The sequence below is a fragment of the Pseudogymnoascus destructans genome (genome assembly GCF_001641265.1).
Source record: "Pseudogymnoascus destructans isolate 20631-21 unplaced genomic scaffold scaffold_1, whole genome shotgun sequence".
In the NCBI taxonomy this organism is placed as follows: Eukaryota; Fungi; Ascomycota; class Leotiomycetes; order Thelebolales; family Thelebolaceae; genus Pseudogymnoascus; species Pseudogymnoascus destructans.
The window spans coordinates 287337-309745 of NW_020167520.1; the positions used below are offsets into that span (position 1 = coordinate 287337).

General features: G+C 47.0%; 5 protein-coding genes and 1 non-coding gene across 6 annotated transcripts; 2 read left to right on the top strand and 4 right to left on the bottom strand.

Moving 5' to 3' along the window:
- VC83_00096 (uncharacterized protein) lies at positions 1 to 2513 on the bottom strand. Its single transcript, XM_024463793.1, has 2 exons — positions 1623 to 2513; positions 1 to 1568 (listed from the first exon to the last, which is right to left on the bottom strand). The coding sequence occupies exons 1-2, from the start codon at positions 2174 to 2176 to the stop codon at positions 455 to 457; spliced, it is 1668 nt and encodes a 555-aa protein (XP_024328696.1). The 5' UTR covers positions 2177 to 2513; the 3' UTR covers positions 1 to 454.
- Positions 2514 to 4401: 1888 nt separating this feature from the next.
- VC83_00097 (uncharacterized protein) lies at positions 4402 to 4865 on the top strand (the record flags this gene model as incomplete). The annotated part of the gene is made up of 2 exons (XM_024463794.1): positions 4402 to 4445; positions 4517 to 4865. The coding sequence occupies 2 exons, from the start codon at positions 4402 to 4404 to the stop codon at positions 4863 to 4865; spliced, it is 393 nt and encodes a 130-aa protein (XP_024328697.1).
- Positions 4866 to 9116: 4251 nt separating this feature from the next.
- Positions 9117 to 10851, bottom strand: VC83_00098 (uncharacterized protein). Its single transcript, XM_024463795.1, has 3 exons — positions 10460 to 10851; positions 9359 to 10409; positions 9117 to 9300 (listed from the first exon to the last, which is right to left on the bottom strand). The coding sequence occupies exons 1-3, from the start codon at positions 10544 to 10546 to the stop codon at positions 9185 to 9187; spliced, it is 1254 nt and encodes a 417-aa protein (XP_024328691.1). The 5' UTR covers positions 10547 to 10851; the 3' UTR covers positions 9117 to 9184.
- Positions 10852 to 10907: 56 nt separating this feature from the next.
- Positions 10908 to 10999, top strand: VC83_00099 (the record flags this gene model as incomplete). Its single annotated transcript has 1 exon — positions 10908 to 10999. It is a non-coding gene; the product is annotated as a tRNA-Pro (tRNA).
- A 433-nt stretch (positions 11000 to 11432) lies between these two features.
- On the bottom strand, positions 11433 to 11735 carry VC83_00100 (uncharacterized protein; the record flags this gene model as incomplete). Its single annotated transcript, XM_024463796.1, has 1 exon — positions 11433 to 11735. The coding sequence occupies one exon, from the start codon at positions 11733 to 11735 to the stop codon at positions 11433 to 11435; it is 303 nt and encodes a 100-aa protein (XP_024328347.1).
- Positions 11736 to 13141: 1406 nt separating this feature from the next.
- Positions 13142 to 13601, bottom strand: VC83_00101 (uncharacterized protein; the record flags this gene model as incomplete). Its single annotated transcript, XM_024463797.1, has 2 exons — positions 13142 to 13146; positions 13199 to 13601. 2 exons carry the CDS (start codon positions 13599 to 13601, stop codon positions 13142 to 13144), a joined length of 408 nt encoding a protein of 135 aa, XP_024328206.1.
- Positions 13602 to 22409: the final 8808 nt, after the last annotated feature.

A 22409-nucleotide genomic window follows, 5' to 3' on the forward strand; every position in this document is an offset into this window, starting at 1 on the left:
GCAGAGACTTTTGTTTTATCAATTGATTGCAGCTAAGCTACTCGTCGCCACGATCACTACAAACTTTAAATCGCCTGCCCCTCGATTTTCAGTATCCCCAGATAAAGGAGACTGTGAAACACAACCTATACACGCACACGCTGCCGGATCGATGGTATCGAGCGATGGAATGGTCATAAACAAAACAGATCTTACTGCATCTTGGCAACGTAAGTAAGTGAAACAAATCAATTGGACCACTCAAACAATGAGTCCTCATGGGGTGAGGTTCCTACACAAAAGAAATTGAAAAGGGACAATGTAGCCGAAGCTTGCTCGCTCTCGATCATCAGACTGCCGTGCCAAATGCGACCGACGCATGGATGCAAAATGACACAAAATAGTTTGGAAACAAAAGGCCTGCCGTTAGACCGAAATAGAAAGTATTTTTTGCGGAAATTTGCAGCATTTCCGACTATCGCCTGGCCGGGCCCTCGCGGTGCTTCAGTCTGCTCGTTCTCCACCCCTCGTACCATAGCTCCCTACTTGCTTCGCGTAGCTCGCCGCGCCACTCGGAGAAGACTGCATCCTTGAGGCGGACAAAGTCACAATGTTCTACATTGTATGGGTCAGCAAAACCCCATGGGAATTTGCGACCAATAACTCCAGGCTCGTAGATATCTGGGCTGATAATTGAGAGTGGTAGATAAGGAATTTCGTCAGTTGCCGTCATATTCTCACTTGACAGCTGACGCTTGTGATGCCTGATTGATCCCGACGATCGGCGGTTTTGAGACTGAGGCGATGAGGAAGGTTCTGGATTTTGATTTGGCAGGTCTGGGCCCGAAGAGTTGTTACCGCTGTGTTCCGAGCCCTCCTCATCCTCATCCTGCTCATCAATGCGGTTCCAGTCTTTGACGGTATCAGAGTCATCATCTAGTCCCAGAGCCTCGAGAGGGTCCAAATTCGCTTTGCGAAGACTGTCCCAGACAGTTTTCTTAAGGTGGGTCATGTGAGCAGTCGTTATAGTGTCGGCCTTCGAGATCACTGGCACAACAGTAGTCTTTCCTTGGAGAGTTCTGAGGACTGAAAGATCAAGGTCTTCGTCCAAGCCGCCAATTAAACGGGGAGTGGGAGCATATTTATCGCCCTGGCTGCCCTGGTCATTCGAGGCTCTTCCTTTCACAGTTGCGATGTTCTTGTCGATACGAGCCGGGTCGATGATGAGGAAGGCGCAGTGAATATGTGTATCCTGAACTCCCGGTGCGCGGACAACCTTCATTTCTTCAGTGAATGTCTCTTCAAACTTGCTTTCGAGGAAGGATGACATCTCGCGAAGTTGGAGGTCCACAACAGTCGTATCCAGGCCCTCCGAGTCCCACAGAGTGAGACCGATCTTCTCTCCGTCGATTTCAGTCTCAATGTAATGAGGGATGAAGTTGCCTGTCTTCGCTGCTTGTGCCCCGAAGACATCCTCGGGCAAGTCGGTTGGGCGAGTGCCTCTCTTCTTTGCTGGGAGTGCAAGAGAGCTCTTAAGGAAATTGAGGAATGAGGTCTTGCCCGAGTCACGGGCTCCGATAATGAGAATGCTGCAATGCGTCAGTTACTATGTCATAAGCCATTGCTACGCGGTATAAACTTACTTGAATGGTGTGGGATCCTTCCTCCTTCTCACACGCCGAGGGCTGTTGATGGTGCTGACGGCACTGCTTGCGTAGCTATACCGACCGCGGTGGGTCATGCTCTCAGTTCGCGCATACGGATCAACCCAGTCGCCTTTTTTAGCCCCATTTGGGGGTATCGGTGGAATTGCAATGTTTCCCAATCTCATGCCAGGCTCCATAGAGGCGCGTCCGTTTTCGTAGTGGCCGGTGCCGTGATCCTCACCACCGAAGGTCTGTAGCTTTGGTGCTGCACCCCCGTTGTATAGGACTGGTAAGCTCGGAGCTGGCTTGTTGGCGGCTTCCCATTGTTGACGTTTCAATTCAAGCTCGCGCGCATGAGCTTGGTGTTTCTTGCTTCCCTTGCTGCCGAAGTCGCCGGACTTGGATCGTCGCAGAAGTAAGCCCAAGCTCGACCTCCTTGGGGCCTCTTGTTGTTGTGTTGACACATTCTTGCTGTCGGGAACCGCTGGTACTTTGTCCTGGGGTGGCGCAACACCTCCGCTCGGAGTTCGTGGTCTGCTGCTGCTCGCCATTTTGATGAATGGGATGTCGTGAGGTTTGGAACGAGACCACCAGCGGTTCGCAAGGGGTGAATGTCGAGAACGGTAAAGACGAACGGAAGATTGTAAAGGATAGCGGGTTGTCAGAAAAGAATTATGATGTTTCCAAGCTTGTTACAGCGTGGGGTGTAGTGGGAAAAGAAATGTTCCCAGCCTGCGAAGGATGAAGAGGAGAGGTAAGAGAGTGGGAGGGGAGGCTGGTGTTGAGAAGAGGGAATTAATCCTTCCTAATTCGACCAGAAGCTACAGGCGCGACAGGACAGGACCACGGAGGGCACTCTAGCGGGCGCTACGGTACAGTTAACGTAAGTCGTGGCGTACTGGCGGTATTAGGAGGTTTTCAGCCGTAATTGCATGGCATGATTGCAAGTAGTAGTTTTAGTACTAGCGTAAAACTAGTGTAGAGTTAGTATGGGGCTAATGCAGGGTTATGGGGGCACGGCCTAATAGAGTAATATCATGCTGATCGTCGAATTCTCAGCTGACCATACGGAGGCGTGTACCAAAAGTCCTTGCCGGGCAGGGGTATAGCCTACTCCTGTCAAAATGAGCACTCACGATACTTGCACCTGTAGCTTCATAAAATAGACTCCAAGGAGGAAATGGATATAAGGAAGGGGTTAGTGATATATCTACACATGGCAAGGCACGTAGGAACTATTAACTATTATAATTGATTCTCAATAACCTCTTGAATATGGCGTGGAATCCTCTCAATCCACGCCTGTATTCTCCGTTGTTCAAGCTCCTCCCATGCCTTTTTCCACACAATTTCTGCAGTCTTCTGAGTTGTAGGAGGCCCTTTACGAGTAGTAACCTGCTTCATAAATGGCCAACAAGGCTCAATCATATTAAGGTCAGGCGAATTACCTGGCCATAGTAGCCGTTGAATATCAAACCTATCAAAGACAGCCTTTTGCCACTTTGACGCATGAGATGGTGCTTTATCTTCTTGTACAATAGTATTTGGCCTTTCCTTCTTACACTCTTGTCAAACGGTAGAAGTAAAGGCTCAAGGATGACTTTTCGGTATCGCCATGCATCAATTCCTCCTTTTCCTTTCTCACGGGTCATTGCTCCTGTCTTTTTTGTAAACTTCCACTCTGGCTTCCTTCCTCTATAGTTCCGTAATCCAAGGCGACGTATTCCATTTTCAAGTTCCCATTCCTCTTTGCATTGTGCTTCAATTGTATTATTAAATGCTTCAATTTCAATTGCTGCTTCTCTCTTCTCCTTTGCTGTCTCCTTTTTCCAAATGTGATATGGCCCCTTTTTATCGTATGTAAAACAGCTCCACCACATGAATTCCGACGCTCCGTGCCATTGAGAGCGAATAACAGATGGCTCGAATCTCTCATCTTTTGTCCTCCATACTTTAAATCCTCCACGTCGATGGCCAAGGACAATAGATGTTCATCTGTCCATATAACGTTTTTCCAATCTGTAAGAGTCCAATGTGCATATCGTAGAGCGAATTGTAGTTGTGCTTCTCTCATCGCTTTAGTTAATCCTGGTTTCCATGTTGGCTTTCGTTTTATCAGTTTATGCCGTTGTAGTACTTGAAAAGCAGTCATTGTAGACACACCATTTTCATAACCAATTGTTGCTGCTGTCTTCTCTCGAGAGTTCCGGTCCATTTTTATACTCTTTATAAGAGTCTCTTCGTCATTTGCACTTAGTTTCTGAGGGCGTCCTGTTCCGAGGGGCATCAATAAGATATTTATCGAGTAATTGCTTGTCGATATCTGGATTATATCCATGGCGGCGTGCTTCAGCCATGTAATATCGCACTTGCCGCTCGGAAATTTTTGTATTCTCTTTAATTTGCTGATATGTAGCTCCATAAGCTCGGAGTCCTATAGCTTGAGCTCGCGCTGCAAGAGAGTATGAAGGCATATTTAATATCTGTATTATCTTCTACTCTACAAAATATGAATTGACGATGCCTATTTACTGACTTTACCCCTATTTTTAGCCCCGAACGCTACATTCCTTGGCACTGATAGCCCGGCAAGGACTTTTGGTACACGCCTCCGTATGCACCTACCTTAGGGGGGTCGACCCATTTTTCGACCCCATTGGATAGGATTAAGGGCAAAAGAATATAGGGCAAAAACTCGATATACCCAGTAAACTGGTAAGAAAACTCCATCTACCCAGTCGGCCGCTAACCCTCCTTTGGAAAGGTTAACGAGCCAATGAGAGGCGTACTCTCATTTGAGAGTACATGCTCAATTGCACAGTAAGTCAGGGGTCAATTGAGACCCTCAAACCTCCTCCCGTCCACCACAGAACCCCGCTGACACCTCCCAGGCTCCCTCCCTCCTCCGACCCCCTCGAAACCCCCCTCAGAAGCCCTCACGTGAGGCACAAACTCCCCCACCTCCCCTGCCCCTGCCTCCTTGCCGAACTTGCTGCCCCTGTCAACAGTAGCGAGTTCCTTGACTTGGACGCTTGGTCCCACGCCCTGGATGACTGGGCTGTCAAGGAGAAGTTCTCCTGGCGGCTCCAGAGGAGGGACAAAGATGGGGCAACCGCCGTTTGTCCCGAGGAGGGCTGTGCCTGGCGTGTCCGAGCCAGCCCCAACGACGAGCTTCCTTTGCTCATCGTCGGGGCTGGCTCAGACATGCCAGGCACATATGAGAATGGGGGGAGTTTCTAGATTGGGCTTGGGCAGGTCACGTGGGATGGAACTGGGTATATAGAGTTTTTGCCCAAGAATATAACCTTCACCACCCCAGATTCACGATGAGCGATTTTTGCACTGCCTCAGGCCGCAACTACCCCTGCACCCACTCCTCCGAATTGGGCCGTAGCCCCCACAGTCGCAACGTCGGTGCCACCTCAACCGTAGCTTCAGCGACTCTGCTCAGTGGCAGTGACCGTATACAGCTCAACCTTCGTAAAAAGCTGTAAATGGGCTCTTATATGCTGTATTACCATACAATACCTATGTAGCGATATAAAACAAGTGCTAGGGTGAACGGTAGAAGCCTGTAGAAGCCTGTGTTCTGGTTGTAGGTGCTGTATTACTGTAGGCTTCGCTGCAGTTTTGGTACCATCAACACTCTCCCATAAAGTTATGGGGCCACCACGTAATTTAACACCACTATTGGCTACTACAATGACGGTCCAAAATTACGATTCTCATCGTGATTGTAGCCAGTTCCGCACCTTTCGCTACTACCGGTATTTGTATGGTAAATAGCGGCGAAGCTGAGTGAAATTTCCAAAATCACAATGACAGAGTATGCCTCTCAACGCTACATTTCTACCACACCATGACCATTTACTACTGTTCTACCCTATCATATATACCTTAATATAGTTAATACTGTAGTATGATGCTATTACTTCAATTATATTAATTTATAATACACCATTACATTAGTATTAAGGGGGGAATAACGTACATGTATAGCGAACCGGCCAAACAAGCGAACCGGCCAGGTGACAATAACCCCCAACTAAATGTTAAATTCCTCCACAACAAAACATGCTGCCAAAAAACGATGAAAGGCAATTACTGCTAGCTATCCAAGCTCTACAAAGCGACCCAAAGTTACGCCTTCGAGCTGTAGCTAGGACTTTTCTGTGGACCACTGTAAGCTAGGTCGTTGATTACTAGGCATACCTTCACAACGCGATATCCAAGCCAACTCACGGAAATTGACAAATCTAGAGGAATCAGTCCTTGTTCAATACATACTCGACCTAGCTACAAAAGGATTTCCTCCTCAGTTGTCTATTGTTGAAGAATGGCAAATCGGCTACTTGCAACATGTGACGCGCCACGCGTCGGGTCGCGTTGGGCTTCAAACTTTGTTAAGCGGCGTGTAGAGCTCTGGACACGCTTCCAGCGCAAATACGACTACCAGAGGGCTAAGTGCGAGGACCCAGAAGTCATCCGTTGTTGGTTTGAGCTTCTACCAACACAATTTCAAAATATGGCATCAATGAAGCAGATACCTACAACTTTGATGAGATTGGGTTTATGATGGGCGTTATCTCAACTGCTATGGTTGTGACAAGCTCAGACGGGCATACAAAAGCAAAGAAGGTACAGCCTGGCAATCGGGAATGGGTTACAGTAATCCAAGGTGTTAGTTCTCAAGGTTGGGCAGTGCCGCCATTTGTCATTGTTGCAGGCAAAAACCACCTTGCATCTTGGTATGAGAACAGTGGATTTCCAAGCGATTGGGTAATTGCTGTTACAGAAAATGGCTGGACTACAAACGAGAGAGGCATGGATTGGATTCAGCATTTTGAGAAGCATACAAAGACCCGGAGTGTTGGTGGTTATCGCCTCTTAGTCCTTGATGGTCATGAGAGCCACCACTCAGATGAGTTTGAGGAATACTGCAAGGAACACAACATTATTACGCTTTGTATGCCTGCTCACTCTTCCCATATACTCCAACCACTTGATGTTGGCTGTTTTGGCCCATTAAAGAGAGCTTACGGTCGGCAAATTGAAGATATGATGCGGGCTCATATTATTTACATTACTAAGGATGACTTCTTTCCTGCCTTCCACGCTGCCTTTAACACTGCAATGACTGAAAGCAACATTCAGGGTGGGTTCCGAGGAGCAGGGCTTCTTCCATTCGACCCTGAGAGAGTGATATCTGCACTTGATCTTAAGTTAAAGACACCAACACCTCAAAGCTCCCGCCCGGGTACTGCTCAACCTTGGGTTTCCCAAACACCAAATAACCCAATTGAAGCCTCATCACAGTCTACCTTCATTAAAAACTGAATTGCGCATCATCAGAATAGCTCTCCAACCTCAATCTATGCAGCTGTTGACCAGTTTACAAAGGGTGCATCGCAAATAATGCATCAATTAGCATTGTTAAAGGCAGAGAACCAGAACCTCCGACAGGCAAATGAAGTAATAAGCAAGAGCCGGAGGGCTAAAAAATCACGTCTACAGCAAGGAGGATCACTTACTCAACAGGATGCGCAGGGTCTACAGGATGAGAGGGATGTTGTGCAGCAAGTAGAGCAGGAAATAAGGGCGAGAAGTGGTCGCAAGCCAAGGGAAGAAATGTGTGCATGCCGCTGTGGGAAGTGTGGAGAGACTGGACACAATGCGTGCACTTGTCAGATTGTAATAGACATGTCTGAGGAAGAGGTCTCTGCTGTTGAGTGCATCTGCATGGATGGAACAACCACCGACCCCCTCATTATCTTCAAGGGACAGAATGTACTACAGAGCTGGATTCCAAAGGACGTTATAAGCAAATGGCACTTCTCTGCAAATACAAAAGGATGGACAAGCAATCTTCATGGATATGAGTGGCTAAAACGCGTTTTTGAGCCTTCTACAAGAGCAAAAGCAACACTTCCAAATGGACAACTACAACAAAGGCTCCTTATTTGTGATGGCCATGACAGCCATATAAGTGGGAGCTTCATATCACACTGCATACAGAATCGCATATCGCTCCTTATACTACCTCCACATACCTCACATATACTCCAACCACTTGATGTTGCAATTTTTGGACCTTTGAAAAGACACCTCACAACAGCCCTCTCACACCTTAATGAGGTGCAGCTCCTACGCATACAGAAAGCAGAATGGATGGATGCATACATAGTTACAAGCAAGAGCAGCTGCATTTTCAAATTCAAATATAGCTTCTGCTTGGAGAGGGAGTGGGTTACAGCCATTCCAGCCACAGACAGTCATACGCGCAGCTACACTTCCTACAACAGACGCACCCTTAGAACGGCCAAGGACTCCAACAGAGCATGATATTTTTGAGAAAGTATTTTTGAATAGCAGTCCTCCTCATTTTCAGACACTTCACAAAGCAAATACAGTTCTCTCTTCTACAATAAGTCGCTACAAAGCGATATATTCATAAGTTAGCAGATGAGACAGAGAGGCTTAACGCACGCCACATACTACAGCAAAGAGAGATGGATAACTTGCGCTCAATTATTCAGAAGCGCAGAGTACAAAATAAGGGTAAGAGAGTAGTTTTAAAGGGTCAATTCCACATCACAACTGAGGAGTTGCGGTCGCAAGTAGCAGAAGCAGAAGCAGCAACAACAGCTACATCACAAAAGTCGAAAATATCAACAACTCCACAAGTTACAACATCTATAATTGATCTAATTGATGATGGGAGTGAGGAGGAGCTATTTGACAGTGATATAGATGAATTAGCATGGTAATGGTAGAACTATTTTCAATTTTTTTGAAGCTGCTCATATTTTGAAGGGGTGGCTTACCCCACCATCCCAGTAACGTAAGTCGTGGCGTAAGCGGCGATCTGGCGTAAGCGGCGATAAGTACCCTTATATACAACTTTGTATGGAAAGGTACTTCTACATCCAAAACTAAAACCTTAAATAGCTCCATGGATAAAAATCGTTAGGCTTAGCTGTTCAATATTTAGGTTCTATATATAGGCCTTTACCTAATATAAAAACGCTAGTATTGCTAGTGTGATTATTATGCTTCTATTAGTAGGAGAAGATTGCTCATACAAATATTTGTATGAGGAAAACTTAACCCTTAAATTAGCATTGCAAAAAGACACTAGCAATACTAGCGTTTTTATATTAGGTAAAGGCCTATATATAGAACCTAAATATTGAACAGCTAAGCCTAACGATTTTTATCCATGGAGCTATTTAAGGTTTTAGTTTTGGATGTAGAAGTACCTTTCCATACAAAGTTGTATATAAGGGTACTTATCGCTGCTTACGCCAGATCGCCGCTTACGCCACGACTTACGTTATGGCCATGGCCCCGGTATGGCCACGACCTACGTTACGCCACGACTTACGTTATCCCCACGACCTACGTTACACCATGTAGCCGGTTACACCACGACCTACGTAATTATAAAGTTGTTAAGTTATTATCTTGTAAAAATTTTGATTTTAACTGGAAGTTCAGTGATCCATCCTCTCGCTTGTGTGATCCGTCCACTTGTGAAATACTTAACCAAAAAACTATAATTACAGATACCTGCTGCGGAATGCATGACTAAGAGTGCTCATCTTGCTTGCCATGCCACCGTGCTGCATATTACTGAGCAGCGCCTCTTCGAGCGCGGATTGAGTCACGGAGGCATCTATCCAAGAATGTGTCAGTAACGGCCTCTAATAGCGGCATACATTGGACAAACTCACCATCAAGGTCGCTGAAACTACTACCCATACTTGGTGTCCCATCGCTCTCTCTCCCCATCCCCTGTTCCTTGCCTGTACTTACGGGACTCCTCCCTGCTAGTTCCGCGGTTCTGCGACCGGGAATCGGACTTGCGCCAGCCAAGCCCCGGACCTGCTTCGCATCTCTATGGCTGGGCGGATGGTTCTGCGCGGTCGAGCTGGCCGAAGAATCAGATGTATGTGACCGAAGCACGGCATCGGATATTTTCTTGCGATGTGAACCTCCAATCGCGTTTTCTTGCGCAGCGGTTGCGCTTGGGTTATAGGCGGCGGGAGGTTTAGTTGTGGCGGTAAATGGGAGGAATGTAGGCGAATCTTCGTCATCATCGCCATCTTCAGAGTGGTGGAGACGACGGGGTGGACGACGTAGCATTCGACTCTGAACTGGGAGGTCCGAGTCTGAGGAGGAGCCTTCTGAACCTGACTCGAGTACAGACGTTGGTGAAAGTGGGGTAGGGCGTGAAGAAACATGCGGGTGTGCGGTGTTGATTGTATTGGACAGCCTCCGTGCCCTTGACAGAGGTGACATGGACCGGCCATGTAGTTCGGCCTTCGCGGTGTGGGGGCTTGAGGGGATGATAGTGTGTCGACTTTGAATCTGGATTGCCGTGTTTGATGACGATGTGCGGCTTATTTGGGGGGCACCAGCCCGCCCGGTGGGTTGTTGAACGCTGCCGTCTCCATTTGCTGCAGGAGAATCTCTCCGAATCGAGAGAGAGGATGGAGTTTGTTGTTGGCTACCGCCAGATGCCGTTCTTACCATGGTCTCGCCACCAGTGCTTTCTGTACCCAGTATAGGTGATTGAACCATGTTCTTTGATGCGCCAACCTTTCGAAGCTGGGCCCTAACTTGGGAAAATTGACGGTCATAGAGGTATGCTGCTTGCTGGAGTAGGAACGATAAAGACACATCATAACTCTCAGCCAGTGTGTTCCAATTCATCTCGTTGTTCTTGGGTGTCTTGGAGAGGATCTTCCACAGCGACCTATCTTTCGATGCATCCCAGGCAACCTTCACAAAGAGGTCAGACAGATGCCAGGAAGGGAGGACGGGCAACATACCGGTGGAGGATCCACAAAGTTATCTCGGGGGAATGGCACCCTGACTATAACAGTATATAGGGGTTCTGGATCTTCTGGCGTTGACATTTTGATAGGATTCTTGCTTCCGTGATTGGCAAGTCAGGTCGGTGGAGTAATGAGGAAAGAATATAGCCCTCAAGGCTACATTTATGGCCCGGCTGTGGGCGGTATGTCATGGCAGAAAGTCACCATCCCACCATCCCACCAATCTAAACCGCACCGGTAGCAGATACTGTGAGTCAAATAGAACAACAACAGTTGCAAGTCATGTTTAGGTTATGCCCCAGTTTCCCTCATATAGGGTAGCTTTCTTGTTTGTTGTTGGAGAAGGTTTTGGTTTCAAGTAGGTACGTTGGGGGTGTTTTTTGCTGGTTGTAGTGCCTTATTCGTATATATGTACTAAAAGGAAGCATCCAATTACTAAAACGGGTCTTGTGGTCTAGTGGTATGATTCTCGCTTAGGGTACACCCTACAGCAATGTTTGCGAGAGGTCCCCGATTCGATCTCGGGCAAGACCCAACAGTGTATTTTTTGTATTTATTTTATATCCTCGCAAAGGGCTTGCTTCCCCGCAAACAGGGGTAGGGTAGGTAATTGCTCCGACTTGCAAGGACCCTTCCACTCTGCCACTGTGCACATTGCCCATATGTAGTAAAGTATATACTCTGAGTTCTCTGCTTGTGTGAAATCTCACAGTCCTGTGAAGTTATCCTATGAGTGTTGTCTTATACTCTTTTATTACTGTATACCCATGCAATTACAAGCTGTGTACTCGTGCAACAGTGCTGTGATAATGGCAGTGCATGTACCACACAGTAGCCACCCAGGCACCACGGCCCAACACTTCCCCAACCCGCAAGTAAGCCAATATATTACCTTGCTCGTTTCCTTCTCCTCCTTTCCTTTCTCCCATCTACCGTCCTCTCCAACCCACATCCCCCCCCCCTGTTTCTACTCTTCCAACCTATACCGGCGTTGATAATTGAACTCTCCATCTGACATTACAACCAACAATCGCACTCCCGTCAGAATGAAGCTTTCCGTGCTATCCGTTCCTCTCCTCCCCGTTCTCATCCACGCCCAAGCTATCCCCGACTGCGCAACCGCCTGTCTCTCCTCCGCCATCGTCGCCGCATCATGCACTCCTGGTGACAACGCTTGCGCCTGCACTTCCGCCAAGCAAATCGAAATTGGCATCGCCGGTACCTCTTGCCTCTTGAGCTCATGCTCCCCCGAGGAGCTTCCTGCCGTCATTGCTGCCGGAAGCGCGGCATGCTCCTCCTACTTCGCCACGCTGTCTGGCTCTGCGAAGGCAACGACGGGCAGCACAGCCACCCACTCCAAGAGCTCTGAATCAAGTGGTGCACCCACCATCACCTCCGAGCGAAGCACCTCTACCGGAACTACTTCTGCACCAGGCACCTCAGGGGACCCCAGTGACACAATGGTCCCAAGCGATGTCAGCACCACCGCTGGCCCTGCCTCAATGACAACCGGTGGGGCCAAGGCGCCTAGCTCCTCGACTGGCGGTGCGGCTGCCATGGCCACTGCATTCGGCGGCGTAGCAATGGCGCTCTTGGGCGTTGCCGTGGCCCTGTAAGGGTCCTAAGGCTTCGAATTGGCGAGGGACGACATTGAACAGACTTGACGTACCTTGGTGGATGGATAGGAGTGAGAGAGGACGAGTTGCACAAGGGGAGTAGGATCACAGAAGTGTTCCAGGATCTGCCACGTTACATTCTTGCTGTAGCCATGACCACTCATGACTTTAATAAAACACCATGACAGCCTTGAGACTACTCTCATCCATTCGTTCCGTGTGCATGAATTGCGTGCATCCGAATAACTCACACATCAGCCCCTCAAGCAACATATAGGAATGTCCCTAGAATAATAATGGTATTTTTATAGACCATGACGTTCAAGGCCTTTCGTTGTCAGTTCATGACGGTATTTAGTGGAGACCCCGCAATTGCCCCCGAAATCTGGGGAAGCTCCACGCATAATTATGGACTGCATTCATACGTACTGTATTAAATTGAGTCCATAATCCTGACACACGAACATCGATTATCAGGCCTATCACAGCGAGAAACTGGAGATAGTGGGGTTTACTAGTTTATATAGCTCGATAGATCAATTGCTTGATCAGAACGTAGGTGGCCCGATCTTTCCGCCAACCTCAGGTGACCCGCTCCACAACCGCCAAAACCTCGGCTGACCCCCCCACAGATAAATCTTCAACTTCTGACCTTCGACCCCGTCAACAACAGCACCAACTCCACCACCTCCGCCACCACGATGGCGCCCATCAAGCTTGACGATAATGTATGAATAATACATTACCAATGGATTGATAATTCTTAGGGCTCGGCACGGATGACCAATTTATCCGTCAAATCCGTGCATCCGTGAATATGAATACAAATTGTTAGATTCCAAAAAGTATGAGTATGAATATGAATACAAATTATGATTTTTACTAACGGATATGGATGCCAATCCATTCAATCCGCGGATTGAACAAATTAGATAGACTGTAGTTAGAAACTGAATTCATTGAGGTCATAGAATGCAGCCCTAGCCTTAACGCCCCCCTTTACTCAAATCCCTCTCCCACATCGCACGAAGTAGTGTTAGAGTCCTCATAGTTTCACTACTTAGACTATGCCGACGTAAACCTAATAAGTCTGTATTTTGGTTGAAAGGGCGCTCACAACTAACCTCTGTAATGGGAATTGCAAGGAAATCGCGTGCAACATGTGCCATTAGCAGATATTCTCCCTTATGAGAATCCCACCACTTTGGGAGCCAATCAGTTGACTTTGCATCACTAACAGCCACTGGTGGTGAATCAAGATATATACCAATATCAGACACCTTCACTGTGGTCTTCTTTTTGCCAAAGCGCTCAAGCATACGCTTATATGGATCTAGCTCAGGTTGAGATGTCATTGTTTTCAGATTGAGTAATGGTGGGAGTACCAGCTCATCGCTCAGAGGAGGAGTTGAATAATGATCATGAAGGTAGGTCCGTATTTGCTCCTTGACAACATTTGTCGCATCTTCGTCTTCAAATTCCTCTTTCAGCATCTCAAATTTGAGTTGTGGATCAAGCATCATCGCAATGTAATGAATATTTGACCCATAATCCATATATGCGTAATACTTTTCGTACTTTCTTAGCCCAACCTGCACAGCCTTTGAGATATCATCATCTAAGCTTGCAAAGTCCCCCTTTTGGTCAATTGCATCCTCAAAAAGCTCTTACACTCAAAATAGAGGTAGACTGACATGCTTATTTGTGGTGACGCCTGTGATATATGCTTTGAGAACTCATTAACTTGCTTGTTATGTTTTGCACTCAGTTTTGATCTTCGATGGTTGTTTTTTTCTTTGGCTCAATCGATTGAGAAGCAATCATTATTGCGGATGGGCGCAAGGCGTGATTTTCTCAAGCCACTCCCAATCAGCTTTTTCAAATAGGGGAATAGCAGTTGAATTATAATTGCAAAAGAGTGTGAATTGCTTTGATGACTTAAGGGCGTCATCAATCATCCGGAAAGTTGAGTTCCATCGTGTATCAACATCATACTCAATCATATTTGTTGGAAGGTTGTTAACTGTACACACAGTCTTCCAATTTTGCCGACGAACTGCACTACGATTCATCCAGACTATAATAAGTCTAAGTCGTGCAAGTGCAGCGATGCCTGATGGAAAAGGGGTTCCCTTTGCCATAGCGTTGCAAGTATCAACTGCAGTCTTCATATCCCCTGACTTTAAACTTTGTAAGATGTCTTTCACAATTAAATTGAGAACATGTGCAAGACAGCATACATAGCTAGCATCTCCTTCAAGCAGATAGTGTTACGATATCAAGTGCGCCTTGCAGCTCGAGTGGGGGTTCAGGGGTGTGGGGATCTTTCTGGGGTTGGAGCGAAGTTTTCAGTTGTGGAGTGAATTCTCAGAACTGGTCTCGCTAAAGAGAATTCACTCCACAACAATATAGCTGTATATAGATCGAGCCACTGCTCGAGTGCTCCTCTTCTCTTTCCTTTCTTCTCTAGATTGAGTTTAATTCATAATACCCAACTGGCGCCCTATGCCTTGGTGAACCGTGACAGATAGAGAGGTTTGGCTCCTCAATATATTGCATAATGTTGTTATGAGATAGTAGCTCATATAAATGAGAACATAGTATGCCATTGTTATCCGCATTATCTGCAGTGATCGCAAGTAGCTTTGAATTAAGATTCAACTCCTGACATAATGAGAATATCATTTCAGCCATATTCTCTCCACTATGTCATCCAGGGATCTCTGCAAACTCAAGGACTGACTCATGATATTGAAAGTCTTTTGACAGCCAATGGCCAATTACACCTAGCATTCCACAATGATTGGTACTTGTCCATGCATCAAGTGAAAAGTCAATAGTAGAGCACTCAACATCTAGCTGATTCTGTAATGTAGTAATGGTATTTTTCTCTTCTGTATGTAGAGGGTGTGAGGCTTGAACTTGCGAAGCTGAATCATGTGGTGAGATATTATCATCTTCTTCTCTTAAAAGTGATAAATCTTGAGAGATTTGGGCTTGTTTTTGGGCGTTTCGTGGTCGTTTAACTCGTGATATGACATCAGAGTCATATTCTTCGTCACTTCCATCATTTAATGTATGAAAATCAATTTCTCGATGACGTGTGCGCCGTGCTAGGGGAGAATTAGACGGATTCATATTTAGATAATATGAATATATCCTAAATAGAGCGAAGAATAAAAAAGAGAAGTTATGGGGTTTTGTCATGATTATAACACAAAACAAATATAACTTACCCCTCCTTTACATGATTTTACGGCCTCAATTATGGCACGTGCATACCACTAACGCATTGCCAAGCATTCATGAATATATTCACAAATATTCATGAATACGACGAATATGAATATGAATAGTTTTAATCTTCTATGAATATTATCACGGATTGAATATAAGGGCCTTCAAAACCCATGAATACAGATACGGATTGAGAAAAATTTGCATCCATGCCGAGCCCTAATAATTATACTAACAACCACAACAGGCGGCCTATAAGGCCTACAAACTCCTTACTGAACGCCCACTCGGAATGAAGCCTTTTCAATTCTAGTTCAACTTCACTTTCAACTTCACACTGAGATTAATACATTACTAATACATTATTAATGCATTAGTCATCCTTTTACAATAAGCATTGTTAAGGACACTGCAGTGTGTTGGCTTTGGTGGCTGAAGTTGTTTATGGCAATATTAGACCTATAATGCATTAATAATGCATTAAGAACACATTACTGAAGAACACACATTATTACACATAGCATCAACTACTTCTGGTGTCATTGAGGAAGTATTGATGATATAGGCGACCCCATTTTCAGATGTTTCAGGGTATTCTGGTAAATCTGTTGTATAGTTTACCTTCATTACCCGGGTTGCTTTGTCGCTAACAATCGCTTGAAATAACTGTGGTTGTTTCGATCTTAATGCATTAGTAATGCATTAAGTATATATTAGGCGGCTCTTACCTTCTCCGCCTCTTCTCCTTCTTCAGTGACAAGTTGTTCTTCCCGATATCTTTCATCCTCAAATTGAAGACTACTATCAATACTAACAGTATTAGACCATAGGTCTAGTTGAGGTAGTGAAATTATCCCATCCATTGTGAATAATGCATTAGCAATGAATTAGTACTGTTGTTGTTGCCATGCCCTACAGGTTTTACGTTGGTAGGAAATTAGGGCCCTATTATACCATTTTTCGCCCTACCTGACCATATCATGTGATGCTACATGAGTGTTACGACGGAACAAGAAGGCTGGCCAACTACAGGACAGGAAGGAGGGAGGTCGCATGAGACCGGCCCTGGTACCTGGAGGGGCAGCGGGGAATAGTAATTCCGAAAGTATCACGTGACGGACTCGCAGGATGATGAGAAGAGTCCTAAGAGTCCAGGACTCTGAGGACTCGAGTGAGTTCCCAGGAGTCCACTAGGCACGTGATGGACTCGCAGGATGATGAGAAGAGTCCTAAGAGTCCCACGCGAAGATTAGGGCCGAACGAGACAAGCCCAATGGCCAGAGGAAAATCCCCATGCTTAAAGACCTCTACGGGAACCTGTTACAGGGACTTCCGTTAAAATGCAAGGTGGACGACTGCAAGGATGACCTCTGGAGATACTACGACCAACTAACGAATACCCGCAGGCTGCTTGGCACGTCCCAAGACGTAGCTAAGTTGGAAGCCCAAGAAGCGGAAGAACTGGAGAAGGATGTTGAGCATATGGCTAAACTGAAGTATATGAAAAGCGTCGAACTTTACTACCAGGACCGCAGGAGAGCCCTGAAGAAGTACGACGAGAAAGCCAGAGATATGCTCCGACGGGAAAATGCGAGACCCACTCCACGCATCGAAAGGAGAGCCATGGAGCAACTAGACACGTTCTCCACGCCTCCGAGGGAAGATAGTGCATGGGTGAGAGGACAGCGGGAACTATCAACGACAGACGCAACAGAGACTGATCATCCCTGGCACGCGTATGTCTACTGGGAGTATTGCAGCAAAGATGACTGCAAGCTCCACTGGAAAAAGAAACACCAGAATCAGTTGTTTCCCCGATCCTCGCCCAGGATACACTTCAGAGACGCAGAGCAAGTTCACGCCCTCAGGCGAAGCCAGTCTGAAGGGGACTTGCCTATCAAAAGCGAACAGGTATACAAGAAATACCCACATCTGCTAGACGAAGCAGAAGAGCGAGGGAAACGATCTCCCCAAGGACCACCATTGGAAGCGGATGAATACTATCCTTCCTCGGACGAGTCAAAAAACTAGGAGTCCTCGATGGTAGGCCACCGGCGAGCGACACGAAGAGGCCTAGTACAGACCAACTATGCGCCACGACGGGCAGCATGCAACTATATGTGGTCGCTAAGATACAACAGCGACACCTCCGAGCAATGATTGACTCAGGAGCGACGGGCAACTTTATGACAAAGAAAGTAGCAGATACACAGGGCTTCAAAACAACAATGAAAGCCGAACCATACCCGTTAATGGTCGTAGATGGAGAGCCCATCTCGACTAATGAAGGAATGGTGACCCACGAAACGGTCCCATTGGAAATGGTCATGCTACACGGGCACAAGGAAACGATTCAGTTTGACATCGTGCACATGGACAACCATGCGTGCATCCTTGGTGTGCCATGGCTCAAGAAACACAACCCCCAGATTGACTGGTGGAACGAGAAAGTTGTGATGAGCCAGTGCGCGTGTGAACAACGGACGGACACGCGACAACGGGAGAAACCCTCCCAGGGCCGGAAGGAGTTATGTGCAACCTCCGAGCTCGATGACCTAGCCCAGGCATCCTCACCGACGAGTATACCGGTGGAGTACAAGGAATACGAGCAATTATTCCAGGAAGGCCCTAAGAACGAGGCGCTTCCTAAGCACCAACCATGGGATCACGAGATACCCTTGGAGAAAGACAAGAGTCCACCGTTCGGACCAATATATCAGCTATCAGAAAAAGAGCTAAAGGTACTCAAGGAGTACATTGATGATAACCTAGCAAAAGGATTCATCAAACCATCCACGTCACCCGCAGGAAGTCCGGTGCTTTTCGTACCAAAGAAAGACGGCTCCCTACGGTTATGTGTGGACTATCGAGCGTTGAACAACATCACAATCAAGGACAGGTATGCCCTGCTGTTAATCAACGAACTACACGATAGATTTCAAGGAGCAAAGATCTTCAGTAAGCTAGATCTGCGAGGAGCATACAACCTGATCCGAATCAAGGCTGGGGAAGAGTGGAAAACAGCATTCCGCACCCGCTATGGCCTATTCGAGTATCAAGTCATGCCCTTTGGGCTAACAAACGCACCCGCATCTATGCAATGACTGATGAATGATGCTTTGCATGAATACTTAGACATCTTTACCATTGTCTACCTAGATGACGTCCTGGTGTATTCAGCAACCAAGGAGGAGCATGTCAAGCATGTCAAACTCGTCCTGAAGAAACTAAAGGAGTACAGCTTACTCCTCAAACCAGAGAAGTGCGAGTTCCATAAAAACCAAGTCGAATTCTTGGGTTACATTATTGGAACGCACGGCATCAAGATGGACCAAGCAAAAGTAACGGCAGTGTTGGAATGGCCAACACCGACCACGGTCAAGGAAGTGCAAGCCTTCCTAGGCTTCGCCAACTTCTACCGAAGATTCATCTCGGGATATTCCAAGGTAGCTCAACCACTCACGGAGCTTACCAGAAAGGATCTCGAATTCAAATGGACGGACAAGGCAGAGGCTGCTTTCCAGGAACTTAAGACGAAGTTCACGGAAGCACCTATCCTTGCTACATTTGACCCTGCAAAGAAGATCATCCTCGAAACGGACTCTTCTGACTTCGCAATTGGAGCATGTCTGAATCAACCAGACGAGAACGGTAAGTTCAAACCAATCGCGTACTACTCTAGGAAACTGTCACCCGCGGAACTCAATTACGACATCCACGACAAGGAGCTACTGGCTATTGTCGTTGCCTTTGAGCAGTGGCGAGTATATCTTGAGGGATCCACCTACCCTGTGCAGGTATGGACGGATCACAAGAACCTCATATACTTCACCACGACCAAGGTTTTAAACCGCAGACAAGTCCGCTGGGCAGAAACCCTCGCAGCCTACAACTTCACGATAACCTATCGCAAGGGCTCCGAGAATGCAAGAGCAGACGCTCTCAGCAGACGGACCGACTACGCCGGCCCAAAGGAAGAAAGACCTAGAGCAATTCTGAAGAAAACAGATGCAGGAATACAGTACAACGAGTTACTAGCGACGATCTCAGTCATCGAAGATACAGAACTCGAGGAAAGACTCAAGAAAGCTTACGCAACAGACGAATGCGCCAAGCGAGTCTTGTCCAAAGTCGAAGGCGACTTCACCATCGACGAACAAGGATTGATTCGATACAAAGGGTTAGTGTATGTCCCAAGTCAAATGAGACGCCCGCTGGTGCAAGAACAACACTCGTTACCAGCACACGGTCATCAGGGAGTAACACGAACCTTCGAACGAATCACTCGACACTACTACTTCCCAGGTATGAGGAAGCAGGTAGAGACAGTGGTAAGAGAGTGCGACATTTGCAGCAAGTCAAAATCCAATAGGCATCTGCCATACGGACAACTCAAGTCGACACCAGTACCAAAAGGAGCGTGGAAATCAATAGCTTTGGACTTCATCGTCAAGCTTCCACCCTCCAAGGACCCGTTAACAGGAATAGAATACGACTCTATCCTCGTCATCACGGAAAGACTCACGAAATATGGGAAGTTTATACCATATCTAGAAGCTAGCGACGCCGAGGCGCTCGCATATACCTTCATTCGAGTCATATTAGCCGATCATGGGATGCCAGAAGAAATCATCTCAGATAGAGACAAGCTCTTTACTTCGAAATTCTGGAAATCATTGATGGCGCTACTGGGAACAAATCATAAGCTATCAACAGCTTTTCATCCCCAGACAGATGGCCAAACAGAAAGATTAAATCAGACCCTTGAACAGTACCTGCGAAGCTATGTCAATCATCAACAGGATAACTGGGTTCAGATCTTACCCATCGCACAGTTTGCATATAACAGCGCGATGACAGAAGCAACGAAAGTCTCACCGTTCTTTGCCAATTATGGCTACCAGCCAGAAGCATATAGGCAACCAAGACCGGATGAATCACGAGCTGAACAAGCCCTGATCGTGGTGGAACAACTGAAATCGTTCCACGAACAACTTGCGACGGACATCCAATTCTTAAATGAACGATCCGCCGCATACGCAAACAAGAAGCGCAGTATGGAACCTGCCTTCAAGGAGGGGGATAAAGTATACCTACTCCGGAAACATATCAAAACGAAACGACCAAGCACAAAGTTGGACTTCAAGAAATTGGGACCATTCAAAATATTGAACAAAGTCAGCTCAGTTAATTACAGACTGCAGCTACCCAGGAAGTCTAGACTACACCCGGTATTTCATGTCTCACTACTGGAACCAGCAAGAGGAAATACCCCAATTGCGACCGACACCGAACTCCAACCCAAGAATGAGATAATCGAATATGAGGTCGAAGCGATCCTAGACAGAAGGTTAGTAGGACGTCGAGAAGAGTTTTTGATAAAATGGGAAAATTACGAACCTACGGATAATTCGTGGGAACCAACAAGGAACATCAGCAAAGAACTGCTGGAGGAATATCGACGCCGCCATCCGCCAGCCATTGATCCCAAGATGCAGGGGAGTAGGCCAGTGGATCGGAGGAAGCGGAGGTCCCGGTCACAGACGAGGAGGCAGCGCTAACTGCCTGTTCCTCGACCTCAACAGCGTCACGCTTCTCAGCAGCCACACGTTCGGCCTCCTCTGCCGCATCAAGCTCGTCGAGGGTTTTCAAACCTCGTCGGAGCATATCTTTACCACGGGTTCGGATGAGGCGTTTCTGCTTTCGCAGACGAAGTAACTTCGAAAGGGTTTCTTCCTCTTCGCGATCCAGGCGATCCTCCTCCCGTTCGAGCTTCACCCAGTCGGGATGCTCAGGACCCATACAGTCACACTTTTCTTTCAAGTTGCGACGAACGCACTCGGCGCACCGCCGTGAATCATTTGGAGACGACACGCAAGTAATGTTTCGCCTCACGCAGTTCGAGCAAGAATCCATTTCGGGTAGTTCGTATCCGTGGTTCTTTATTCGACGGACAAGATCGTTGCGTTCCTGGAGTTTGCGGGCAGTGTCAGTAGGCATGTTGCATGTTGAAGGACTCGCTGAGGAGCAGCAGAGTCCCGGGGACATGGACGTACTTATAGGATTCGAGACGAATGCCCAGGGGAAGGGAGCGAGTGTTACGACGGAACAAGAAGGCTGGCCAACTACAGGACAGGAAGGAGGGAGGTCGCATGAGACCGGCCCTGGTACCTGGAGGGGCAGCGGGGAATAGTAGTTCCAAAAGTATCACGTGACGGACTCGCAGGATGATGAGAAGAGTCCTAAGAGTCCAGGACTCTGAGGACTCGAGTGAGTTCCCAGGAGTCCACTAGGCACGTGATGGACTCGCAGGATGATGAGAAGAGTCCTAAGAGTCCAGGACTCCGAGGACTCGAGTGAGTTCCCAAGAGTCCACTAGGCACGACGCCACTATATAAGTAGATAGTATTTCCTTAGATAGGAGCTTCGTGCTCAACTCAATACAGTATTTGTTATATACTAGTAACGTGTTACTTGAAGCCTTTGTGTCTGATCCCCTGCCTCCTCTGATAAGTAAACCTTTACGCAAGAGAACCTCTGTGTCTTCTATCGTTTAGAAGTCAGCGTTACAGAGGAGGGTTGAGCTCAGCCCCAGTATAGTGTGCTGAAAAGCCGTCCATTGTTAAGAGTATTTGCCGAGTAGTTCCAATATGCTGATAAAAGGCTTGAAGCCATTCGCTCATAAGTATTCCAGTCATCCAAGCCTTCTTGTTCACTTTCAATTGTGCCCCCATTGTTTGTATATTAATTCATTGTAATGCTCGAGGTGCTTTTGCATGGCCAATTGCCTAAACAGGGAGTCGGTCTGTTTCAGTAGCGTTGACGCAGAAACCCAGGGAGATCCGAGTCTTATTCTTCTTAACACAAGATTGGAGCTGTGATGAGAGGCCACATGATGGCATCATCTTCCAGAAGAGTCCAGTTTCATCCATATTTTATATATCCTCTTCTTGAAACGCCCCTGCTATTGTCCGTAGTGCCCTCATTTCTTACTCAACATTTTCCGGAACTGATGCCGCCTCCCCAAACCGTTGTCATGATTATGATGTCGCTTTTTGAATTTTTTGAGCCAGCCAGTAGAAAACGATGGG

Excerpts from the sequence above, each read along its gene's own strand:
- VC83_00098 (XM_024463795.1), bottom strand. The coding sequence starts at position 10,546 with ATGTCAACGCCAGAAGATCCAGAACCCCTATATACTGTTATAGTCAGG. Across the intron at positions 10,410-10,459 it reads ACTTTGTGGATCCTCCACCG|GTTGCCTGGGATGCATCGAA; the intron begins GTATGTTGCCCG and ends CTCTTTGTGAAG. Across the intron at positions 9,301-9,358 it reads TAGTTTCAGCGACCTTGATG|ATGCCTCCGTGACTCAATCC; the intron begins GTGAGTTTGTCC and ends ATTCTTGGATAG.
- VC83_00096 (XM_024463793.1), bottom strand. The coding sequence starts at position 2,176 with ATGGCGAGCAGCAGCAGACCACGAACTCCGAGCGGAGGTGTTGCGCCA. Across the intron at positions 1,569-1,622 it reads AAGGATCCCACACCATTCAA|CATTCTCATTATCGGAGCCC; the intron begins GTAAGTTTATAC and ends GACGCATTGCAG.